The sequence below is a fragment of the Myotis myotis genome, unplaced genomic scaffold, assembly GCF_014108235.1.
Source record: "Myotis myotis isolate mMyoMyo1 unplaced genomic scaffold, mMyoMyo1.p scaffold_m19_p_3, whole genome shotgun sequence".
Classification (NCBI taxonomy): Eukaryota; Metazoa; Chordata; class Mammalia; order Chiroptera; family Vespertilionidae; genus Myotis; species Myotis myotis.
The window spans coordinates 182,092,426-182,104,628 of NW_023416335.1; the positions used below are offsets into that span (position 1 = coordinate 182,092,426).

At 38.4% G+C, this 12,203-nt stretch overlaps 1 protein-coding gene across 7 annotated transcripts in view; it reads left to right on the forward strand.

Moving 5' to 3' along the window:
- The window catches only part of ABCC9 (ATP binding cassette subfamily C member 9), a 114,014-nt gene that overhangs the window by 70,373 nt on the left and 31,438 nt on the right, over positions 1-12,203 (forward strand). For all 7 annotated transcript variants that reach the window (XM_036299899.1, XM_036299903.1, XM_036299902.1 and 4 more), the window contains 7 exons: positions 1,483-1,620; positions 1,760-1,885; positions 6,498-6,594; positions 7,244-7,476; positions 8,455-8,603; positions 8,817-8,886; positions 9,909-10,066. In XM_036299899.1, the coding sequence (XP_036155792.1) occupies positions 1,483-1,620; positions 1,760-1,885; positions 6,498-6,594; positions 7,244-7,476; positions 8,455-8,603; positions 8,817-8,886; positions 9,909-10,066 (971 nt within the window). The remainder of the gene's footprint in view (positions 1-1,482; positions 1,621-1,759; positions 1,886-6,497; positions 6,595-7,243; positions 7,477-8,454; positions 8,604-8,816; positions 8,887-9,908; positions 10,067-12,203) is intronic.

Below are 12,203 nucleotides of genomic sequence, written 5' to 3' on the forward strand. Positions count from 1 at the left end.
AACCACGAGGATGATTAATGAGGGAGTGTGAATGGTGCTGGATCAACTGGACAGAATCATAGGTCTTGTTTATATTTTCTGACAAGGAAAGGTCTGGAAAATACATTCCTGGTGGATATAAGCATGGCACTCCATTCCAGTGGTGTACAGCTCAGGAAACTCAAATTTGTCTGTGAAACTTCCTAAAACTATAAAGATCTTATTACCACCGCTAGACCCATTCAATCATAATCTGTAAGGGCTGGTCTAGAGTCTCTGTCTTAAAAAAGCTTCATGAATGTTTATCATGTATATCCAGGGTTATTAAGTTGGTTCTACCTGTGGATCCACAAATAAAATTAGGTGATTATATTGATTATGCATTTGTTCTTGTTTGATTCCTCCAGCAGGAGGAAGTCGAAGTAGCTTAGTTTACAAATAGATAATGTATGTCAGAGACCAGAAGACTATGTAAATGCATCCTTCCCTGCCTTTTCCTTCTGCACAATTATTAACTATTTATAAACCTGGTTTCCAGACCTCCTTTAAAGTTTTCACTTCACCCATCTTGAGAGCCTCTTCAAAATATAGGTTGGTTTTGGAGTTTCCCACTAAGTTGGACCCATTACTGGGGATGGGAGTAGAATTTGGACATAGTATAAATTCACTTCAGGTTAATCTCCCTAAGAATACCAGTCTCCAGCCAACACTCTAAAAGCCATAGCAGGTTCTGGCAGTAATTTGTGTAATTGTAAATCTTTTTCATAATGAATGAACCCCCAACTAGAAATGACTTCTTGAACTTTGGGATCAGTTAATGACTGAGCCACCTGAGGACCAGGTAACTTGGAAATCTGAGAAACCAAGGTCTTCTGGTATTGTATTCTATCCTAGTTCCTTTCACTGCCTTCAATTTATAGACCCTTACTTATCTCAGCTGTAGAACCACGGAACACAAGTCATAGGGTCAACTTATTGTGTGTTCCTAGCCATTCATTATAGGTTTATTTTGCATAATCTCTAATAGCTTCTTTATTTAAATTTTATTTATTGATTTTGGGGGGGAGAGAGAGAGAGAGAGAGAGAGAGAGAGAGAGAGAGAGAGAGAGAGAGAGAAAGGAGAGAGGGAGAGAGAAACATTGATTTGTTGTTCCACTTGATGACTCTCTCTGAGGACAGATTGCTTATCTTTAAGGCAGCACTTTTCTTCTTGATCAGTGTATAAGTTTCCTTTCACTGGTATAACAAATTGCCATAATTAATGGCTTAAAAAATACAAATGTATTATCTTACAGTTCTGTAGGTTAAACGTCCAACATAAAAAATAAAAGCTTCATTTTAATTTATTTTTTCTGACAATTTAAAGTTATATGGGGTCTGTTTTTAAAATTATATTTGAGGGATAATTTGTCTTTTGTTTATTTGTATTTCTACTTTCTAGAGGAATTAAGTTACATAAAGGGTATAGAAATTTTTACCTTCTCCCTGTTTTACTGGTTGTAGGACGATCCATTCTCTGCCCTGGACATTCACTTGAGTGATCACTTAATGCAGGAAGGGATTTTGAAATTTCTCCAAGATGACAAGAGGACGCTCGTTCTTGTGACTCACAAACTGCAGTATCTCACACATGCTGACTGGGTGAGAGTTCAGAGGAAGTGTCATTAATTTTGATATGATAGTTCTTTTAATAAACAGGGACCCTAAGAAGTGCTTTCTGAGATCAAGGTGATTCCTCTGGCCAGTTAAGGCTTTTTGTGCTAATATGTGCTTTCCTTAGATCATAGCCATGAAAGATGGAAGTGTCCTAAGAGAAGGGACTTTGAAGGACATTCAAACCAAAGATGTCGAGCTTTATGAACACTGGAAAACACTTATGAACCGGCAAGATCAAGAATTAGAAAAGGTAATTGTTCACAGTTTGGAAGTGTTCAGAGTCCAGTTCAGAAGAGTGAGAAATGTACTGTATAATTACTAAAAATATTTTAAAGAAGTACTTACATTTAATGTCTAATATTTGATAATGGTCCTCATTTGAAATCCTCATTTGAAAGTAACTGCATATTTATATGTATTAACAAATGGGCTACTTTGAAACTATAAAATTCTAATGATATCTTTTGACAGGTTTTTAGAAAATTTTTATTGGAATTTGAACCATGTTACAATTATGTGTGTGATTAAAGCTTAAACTATTTGCTGAAGCATGATATAACCTTATGTTAGTTATGTATATCTTACTTTTCTTACCTGTAATGTGAGAATATTTTCATTCACTACCTTTAAGTGGAGGGTCATGGGCAAAACAAAATCCAAGATACCTTTGGAAAAAGGAATATCTGTGAGCTGTGGGTGAAGTTGTAAAGCACGTATTGGATAGGGTTGAGTTGGGAGTGAAGGAAGGTGATCAGAAAGAAATAACAATAAAATTTTACATTTGTATAGCTTTTAAAGACCACAAAGCCCCTTTTACATGATCTCATTTAACTAGCACAAAATTCTAGAAATCAGAAAAAAAATAGAGTGAGAAATTAGTGGGAAAAAAATACCATCTCACCTTTACAGATGGGAAAAGAAGCTCAGAGAGGCTAAGTAACTTGCTCACAGTTGTACAGTATAACAAGTGGTCCTAATTTGACTTAACTTAGGTCCATATATAATAATTTGAGTATAACGTTATGTATGACATAAATATAACATTGAACAAGGTAATAACAGAATTGAAAATCAGATTGAGTATCATTTAAAAAGAATAATTGTGATTGAAAGGCGAAATTATAAATTGAATTAGTGAATTTTTTAATTCTTATCTTTTGAGTTGGGCCTAAGCAATGTCCAGAATTTTGTACCTCTAGCCAGGAATGAACATTATAAAATGAAATCTATATCAGCAAATTTCTGAGAATATCAAGAAATTAAAACGTATTATTTTATAAAGGAATAAAAGGACCTATGTTTCAATAGAGAAAGGAAACCAAAAAGTCAGATGCTGAGATTGCCGTGTCTGTGGATTTGCCAAAAATATCAAAAGGAAGAAATGATATATGTAAATATCCTTAAGTAGAATAGGACAAATCATAGAATAATTGAAAGACATTTGCAAAAAAAAATTACAAGGTACAACTGGCAAGTGCCAGCATAGGAATTATACTGTGAGAAGCTTGATTATGAATTTACTTGGGATAGCTTCAAATGATAATTTTTCAGATGCCAGGAAGAAAAGAATATGATGTAAGCTTAAGGAGTAGGATCATTTATGGTTTACTTTGGAAAGAAGATCTGGAAAGAGAGAGAGAGAGCTCTTGGCTTGATTTTGTGGTAATACTGTTAAGCAAGCCAGAAAGAAAGTCTGTTAAGTTGTATTTAGAAATGAAATGACCACTTGAGATAGCATAGCTCTATAATTAAAGACACATTACAAGCTTCTAAATCAGTGGAGGGAGATATGGAACAAGTTAGGGTGTGGACAGCTGTGAGGTGGACTGGTGGCCAATAGAAGCCAAAATGAACCATGCACCTGCTCAGAGTCCTCATCTGGAAATGGAGGGAGGGTATGCCACCTGGGGAAGGGCAGACACCTGAATTCATCTGCAGCCAGGGAGAGTCACACTGTGGGACAAGACCAGGAGAACACCTTGGGGAAGTGTTTCTAAAACAGCTTCTTGTTTAATTTGTTACGTGGCAGGACAGGGTGTGTGCCTGGAGCACTGGTTTTCAACCAGGGCAGATTTTGCCTTTTAGGAGACATTTGGCAACATCTAGAGACATTTTTGTTGCTGCATCTGGGCGGGCAGGTGTTACTGGCATCTAGTTGGTAGAAGACAGGGGCGGTGCTAACCATCTACATCACATAGGCCAATCCTCACAACAAAGAGTTACTGGGCCCCAATGGTGATAGTGCCAAGGCTGAGAAAGGCTGGCCTACAGCCAGAACAGATCGAGCAAGCAGAGAAGGAAGGTGAAATTAAAGGACCCCCCAAAACATCCAGTCTCAGAACATTAGGCAGAACTGCCAGTTTAAGGGTTAAGGGGGTAAACTGAAAAGAATATCTATATATATAAAAGGCTAATATCCTGTGTCAGCCCGACTGGTAGCTATGATGTGCACTGACTACCAGGGGGCCAACGGTCAATGCAGGAGCTGCTGAGCTGCAGTGACTTGGCAGTGGCAGTTCTCAGGTGACACACCCTGAAACCAGAGAGGAGGGAGCCTGATTCCTCACAGGGTCGTGCAATCCTACCTTTGGCCGTCGGTTATGTTGTTGCTGGGGCAATGTGGGCCCTGAATCTTTTTTACTGCACACTTGTGTTTGTGTTCCACACCTGTACGATAGCAACTTTGCAGAGTGCCCTCTCGCACTCCGGAACCCCTTGGGGGATGTTGGAGAGCCAGTTTCGGCCCGATCCCCACAGGCCAGGCTGAGGGCCTCCACCTGCCGGTGGGACCCCACTTACTCCGTAGATGCCCTTCCAGCCATGGTGTCACCCCAGGTGAGGCTGGCCGGGGAGGGATCATGGGAGGTTGGCTCCAGGGCGTATCTGGCCCTTCTCGCCCAGTTCCACCCCACCGGCCACCTTCTAATTAATTTCCTTTCAATGTTCATGAATCTGTGCACTTGGTCACTAGTGTTAAAAGAAATAGCAATGAAAACTACAATAAAGAGAAGGAAAAGACCTTTTTTAGCTAATTTAAATATTATTTAAAATTCTAGCTTGGATGACATCAACCATTATCTTCATCATGTGATTAAGATTAAATAATTGGCATTATTTGATGTTTCCTCCCCTAGCCCCCAGCCCTCATCTTGAGCTGACCCATAAAAGGCATTCAATGATATTAATTGGATAAATGAATCTAAATTCATATTTACTACCTGATCCAAATATCAACACTATTAAAAAATGTTAGCCTGTAATGAACTTAATATGAGCATTTTCTAATAAGAAACATGATCTTAAAGATTTTTTTTAAATGTCTATGAGATGTTAAATTTCTTGCTCACATTGTGTGGAGGTTGAACAAGACCCAAATCTTCTATTTTTCAATGTGCAGGTTCAATTTTTTCATTACACTATTCCCAAAGTATTGGGTCCTCTTGAAGTTTGTGTTTTTATCTGATCTCATGTCCAAGTGTTGGTTTTCATATCATCATACAAAATAAAAAGCTGATGTCAAATTGTCTCTGGAAAATAAAAATTGTTCAGGAAACACTTTCACTTTTTTTTTTTTTTTAACCAAGACTCTGGAAGCAAGAGAGCCATCTAGAATAGCAGGTCTCCTAAATCACAGGTGTCGTATGAGGCTAAATAAATAAGTAAACCCCAAACCAAAATCGCTACCTAGAGACTGATCACTTCAAAGGTTTGTTGGTTTATTGATGTAGGAAGCTGATTTGTGTGTGTGTGTGTGTGTGTGTGTGTGTGTGTGTGTGTGTGTGTGTCTCAGCATATACAGGAAACCCTTAAATTACCATAGATTGCAAAAGTTTGTGGGTCAGTTGTTTGGAACTCAGAATGCATTTCCCCACAGAAACCGGGGACATGGTTAGTTTCCCAGAATGTCGGGCAGAAGCTCATTTAATCCACAGTGTAACACAATGCTACTCCAGTTCCGAAGCCAGCGGGACAAGGGTGTTGGAAGCAGACGAGTGGAGAAAATGAAACGCTCTTCCTTTCTTGAGGCTAGTCTGGAGCAACCCTTAAAAATTCAGTTTGATTTTGATCTTTCTGCATATCTCCCCCTCTTGGGTTTTTCTCCTAAACTGCTAGGCACCTAAGCACCCTCATTTCCCATTTCCTTAAAAATTGCCTATGTTCCTTTAATTCCTGTTGAACGCTCTATCTTTTGTGCAGCTGTCTTAGATGCTAAGGAAACTCATTCTGATTCAATAATTCACAATAACAGTGTAGGAAAGGTAGTGCTTTAGCCAGTCTAGAATGACATGTACTTTTTAAAACATATTTTTATTGATTTCAGGGAGAGGAAGTGAGAGAAATATCAATGACGAGAGAGAATCATTGTTTGGCTGCCTCCTGCACGCCCCCTACTGGGGATTGATCCAGCAACCTGGGCATGTGCCCTGATAGGGAATCAAACTCGGACCTCCTGGTTCATAAGTCAAAGCTCAACCACTGAGCTACACCGGTGGGGCTAGAACAACATGTATTTTTAAGGAAGATATATGTTAACATAGGTAAACCTTCAGTTAGTGAAACTACAGGGAATATCTGAAAGTGATATAAAAACAAAGCAAGTGTCCCTGTCCCTGGGGTCAGCTCCATCATGCTGTTACTACCTTTCCAGGCGTCCTGTTCTGTGCCTTTAACTCTGAAGCATCCCCTATAAACCTCAGGCATTGCCCCACACTGCTCCTATGGAAGGAGTTAGGGACCTCTAGAGAGAGCAGAGCCCACATGGTAAAGATAATTAACGATTGGTACTGTGGGTCACTGATTGGCAAGTCAAAACCTTCCTGTGGCTGTGAGCTCCTTGAGTGACAGCCTGATGTTTCCTGTAGGATATGGAAGCTGACCAAACAACCTTAGAGAGAAAAACTCTCCGAAGAGCCATGTATTCGAGAGAGGCCAAAGCCCAGATGGAGGATGAAGATGAAGGTAAATTTTTTTTTTCCCTTACATTTGAAATATTCATATGGATAATAGGATGGGAGTGTTTTACTTTGGCAATTGACGCATGAGTGTGCCACTGAGGAATAAGCCTCTTTGCAGGGGGGAAAGAGCCAAATCAAATACAGAATAGTGAAAATGAAAAGAGTAGGAGTGAAGAAAAGTTGTATGTAATCAATCAACAGGCATCTTGAGGAATTTCCCATAGTGAGTCTCAGTACATTTGTGCTGTGTGAGAGAGAGCTGAAATAAGGTTTTTCCTGCCAAAAGCATTTAAATGTTCTCAGCCTAATACTTGTATTTCTATAACTTTGGGGGAGATTTTTTTTAAATATATATATTTTTTATTAATTTCAGAAAGGAAGGGAGAGGGAGAGAGAGATTGAAACATCAATGGTGAGAGATAGTCATTGATTGGCTGCCTCCTGCACGCCCCCTACTGGGGATTGAGCCCACAACCTGGGCATGTGCCTTTGGACGAAATCGAACCCGGGACCCTTTAGTCAGCCAGCAGGCCGATGCTCTGTCTGCTGAGCCAAACTGGCTGAGGGAGATTTTTATATGCTTTATTATGGGATAATACAAATTCTATCTACCCATTGCCTATCTGAGGTTTAAACAAGTGTTTTGTCTGCAGAGGAAGAAGAGGAGGAAGATGAGGATGACAACATGTCCACAGTAATGAGGCTCAGGACTAAAATGCCATGGAAAACCTGTTGGTGCTACCTCACTTCTGGAGGATTCTTCTTGCTCTTTCTGATGATTTTCTCTAAGCTTTTGAAGCATTCAGTCATCGTAGCTATAGACTACTGGCTGGCCATGTGGACATCGGAGTACACTATAAACAACAGCACTGGGAAAGCCGGTCAGGTACAGTGGGTTCTGTGTTTAAGTCATCCAGGAAAGGTTGAGATGAACAGTGATACCTTTTTATCTAGTTAGATACTAATAGCCCAAATGTTATAGGACTGTTGTAGTGATTCCCTAAGTTAATTAGAACAGGACCTGTCAAAGTAGGATCTATTATCATCACTTTTATTTTTAAAGTTATAATAAGAAACATTTAAAGATGATGTTTGGATTTAGATTCAAAGGAATTATATACACACTAGAGAAATCATGCACAGGTGGGGTCTGTAGGCCTAGTCAGTGATCAGGGCCAGTAGGGGCTCTCTTGCCCAGTCCTGATTGGGGCCAGGCCAATCGGGGCCTGCTAGCCAAAGGGAGGAATACAGGGAGGGACCATGGGAGGTTGGCTGGCCACAGGAGGGTGGCTGTGGGAGTGCACTGACCACTAGGGGGCAGCTCCTGTGTTGAGTGTCTGCCCCCTGGTGGTCAGTGCGTGTCATAGCGACTGGTCAACCGGTCGTTCGGTCGTAACGGTCACTTAGGCTTTTATATATATAGATAATGTGTGTGTGTGTGTGTGTGTGTGTGTGTGTGTGTGTGTGTGTGTAACATACATATGGGACTGTGCTGTTGTTTTTCTGATGTTATTTGATATTAACCACCCATACCAGTGAATTAGCTGTTCCTTCTGAGATTAGGGATAGAGAGAATGAACACTGCAGTATAGAAATCCAAGGATATTTCACACCTGAAAACAGACACGTCATCTGTCCTTAGGCAAACTTTGAAAAAGAATGAAAGAAGCAAGTGGGAACTCGGCCTTAGGATTATGGTGGGGATTTGCCCCAAGTCTCAAAAATTGCACTCCTTCAACTGTCTAAATTGATGAAAGATAATGAAGTTGACAATACTGTCTGACTTTGATATTGGTGTTCTAGTAAGAAAAAAAAAACCTCAGTTGATAATTTCATGTGTTTTTGTGTGTTGGTTGCTTCTTAGACCTACTATGTGGCTAGATTTAGCATACTCTGTGGAGCAGGTATTTTCCTCTGCCTTGTTACATCTCTTACTGTAGAATGGATGGGCCTCACAGCTGCCAAAAATCTTCACCACAATCTCCTCAATAAGATAATCCTTGGACCAATAAGGTAAAAAGGAATTATTTTTTACTATCATATAAAAATATACATGCATTTTTAATTTAAGTGAAATGTGAAATCTTAAAGGTTTTTTTCAGTCCTTGAACAAATGAATAGGGACCTTTTCATTTTCATGACTCCAAGATGTCTGTCTATTATTCACAATGCTCAGGCTCCAAATAGTTTTGTATTGTCATACATTTCAATCTGTTTATCACCTAGGTTCTTTGACACCACACCCCTGGGACTGATTCTCAATCGCTTTTCAGCTGATACAAATATCATTGATCAGGTGAGTGCCTGAGTTAGTTCCAAGTTCAAGAATAAATTTTTTTAGTGTAAGCTAAGTAACATTTTGAGATAAACCATAATTCCTCTCAACAATAGAGGATTTATAACACTTAATTGAAAATCTATTTGCATTTATATCAATATTATATACCTAGATGATTTCTAGAATAAAATCTTTAAGGAAAACTTTAATTGAAAACAATTTATGCATATAGAAGGGAATACTTAGAGAACCAGCATGAAATAAATAGAAATAGCAGAGGATAAACTAACATTTAAACTCTTTAGTATAAAAAGGAATGATTTTGATCAATGTTGTATCGTTATTCACAGTAGAGTTTGTAAAAGTTGAGTTAGTGTGGAGTGTCTCCCAGAAGTAAAGAATACAAAGCCAAGCTGTCTTAGATGTCCTTTACTTTTATTAGATGGGCTCTTGAATGAGAGAAGCTTTAGATGGTGTGGTAGTTTAGGAAAATTCCAGGATAATCAGTTTAGTCTTAGGTTCTTAGGCCTCTAGAAGTTTGTCCTGAAATTAAAGACCTCAAACTCAGCTTACATAACTCCAAGAACAGACCCCTTAGGATGGTAGAGAAAGAATCCACCAAATTCAGCCCTTGCCTCTTCAGATTTTCCAGAATGGCCTTAGGAACACCTGAATTACCCTCAATTTAGAGAAAGAATGCTTGATGCATGCAGCTGACTAAAAAGTACATGGACAAATAAGATGTATAGTATAGTGCTTTTTATATAAAGTCCACAAGATAAATGGGTAGGTAAGTAGGTAGGTAGATAGGTAGTAGGTAGATAATAACTGACCAATGACAAGTAGATAGATATATGGATAAATATACTAAACTATGGGAAGTAAGTAGAGTTGGAGTGAAGAATTGCTTACAATGAAAATGTTTATATGCTACTTTCATAATTAACTGAATAACATCACAATATAAAATGAATATGTTGCATTATAACTAATGCCTATTTGAGCTAAAACATTTTTCTTTCAACCTACCTTCATAATAGCACATCCCTCCAACTTTGGAATCTCTCACTCGCTCAACGCTGCTCTGCCTGTCTGCCATTGGCATGATTTCTTATGCTACCCGGGTGTTCCTGGCTGCTATTGTGCCTCTTGGAGTTGCCTTTTATTTTATCCAGAAATACTTCCGAGTGGCCTCTAAGTAAGTTAACCAATGTTCTATTCATCTTCAAAAGCCTATATATTTGACGTATTGTGATCCAGATTTACTGTAGTGTTTTTCAAGATAAGGTATGGAATTTAGAAATGAAACCTATTTTTAGCATGATGAAGCCTATCCTGACATTGGAGATATATTATAATTGTTTCTGTAATGGGTTGTCTGAGTCTTACATAGCCCTGGACATATATTAACATCTGGATTGATCTATTAAATTTTGAGTCCACAGACTGTCAAATTTTTTATTTCATGGTCCTTTTACTGAACATGACATTGCCAAAAAACCTTACAAAATCCAACATAGTCCCAAAGAATAAGTGAGTTAATATTATTATATTCCCAAATGGTGAAAAAGGTAAAAGATTTAAAAATGCTTAAAATATTTTCTGTAAAACAATACAGTACAAATAAAAAAAAAGATTAAAGATATAAAACAGATTGATGTCTATACAACTAGATAATCTTGAATGCTGTAACTTTAAGAGATTGGAAATTTTCAGATTAGATCATTTAACACTAGAGGCCCGGTGCACAAAATTCGTGCATGGGTAAAGTCCCTAGGCCTGGCCAGCGATCAGGGCTGTTGGGGCCTTCTGGTTGCTGGCCAGAGCCTTTCTTTTGGCTGCCGGCCAGGGCCTCCCTTCCCTGGCTGCCAGTTGCTGGCTGGGGCCTTCTTTCGTTCTGTGCCACCCCTGGTGGTCAGCGCACATCATAGTGAGTGATTGAACTCCTGGTCTCCTGGTCGAACTCCTGAGGGGAAAATTTGCATATTAGGCTTTTATATATATAGATGCATTTGAATATCCAGCCAAATAAATGATAACCAAGGATTTTAAATTATTCTGTTAATATGCAATTAGTCATTTGCTGAGATATTGAATGGTGAAATGAAATGTAGTACCAGTTGTTTTGAAATGTCCAGTTTAACTTTGAAGCCCTGCTATAAATAGTTCAGTAAATGTTATATCATTGCAGTAATCAGATTATTTCAACATTTATTAAGCATTTACTGTGTTGCAAATAATTGTGTGAGCCATGGGGCCGATGAAGAGATCAGCATGACAAGAAACTGTTATGAAACAGTTTTTGGGGGAAGACACAGCATATTAAGTGCTGAAATAGGAAGGAAAACAAGTTTGTTCAGTAAACTAAACATATTTTGTAGGACTTGAGGCAGGGAAGTATAAGAAGAAATCAGGAAAGATAAGAAAAGGCAAGATTGTAGTTGGGAACCTCTGAAAACATCATACAACATTTCTTAATTTAAAAACTATATAGTTTCTCCCTGAAGGGTATGAATTAGGGTCCTTCAAATGTTAGAGATCTGTATTAAATCTAGAGGGGTTTTTTTCAGTTCCAACCTCATCCCCTTTTCTTATAGCAAATTCAGACCAAAAGGGAGAGGCTAGTCATCAAATTCACCCTTCCTTTTGTCCCTGGTGTTGTTGTTCATGCCACTTTGATGGAGGGGCAAAAACGTTTAGTTACTTCATTTCTGCTAGCTGTTTCCAAATCTATCCTTGCTTTCTCACCACTAAAGTAAACAGTCGTAACTTAACTTTAGTCACATACTTATTTTTCACCCCTTAGCAATACAAATTGAGTATAGAGTCTAGGCAAATGGTCCTAGTCCATTCATTTGAATTGCAAATTCTATTCATTATAAGTGGTAATAATCTGTTAGCATTGGTAGTGACTAAAATATAGAAAGGATGATCACTTTTAAAGAATTAACACTGATAATGGATTATAAACCACTCTTATTTGAAATCCTCTGAAAGATAGCAAATATGACCATGATTTTTAAGTCTCACAGATAAAAAAGACCCTCCTAGGTGCTGAGGTTCTGCAGGACTCACCCATGTTGAATAGCTCAGGCAGCATAACAGACTGTTTTGTAAACACCAAGGATAATTCAAATGGGGGATGCACTACAGGAAATACTACAACATTTTGAATGTCTAAAATCAAAGACCTAATGTTTAGTTAGCTCTGTGTTTACTGCCTACAAGATGACAAGACCAAACTGTACTCTCACCTTTATTCACAAAATGTAGTCCTATAAACAAAAGTTCCTCTTTCCTAGTTTTTTACTTCACTACTAACCTCAATGTAGTGA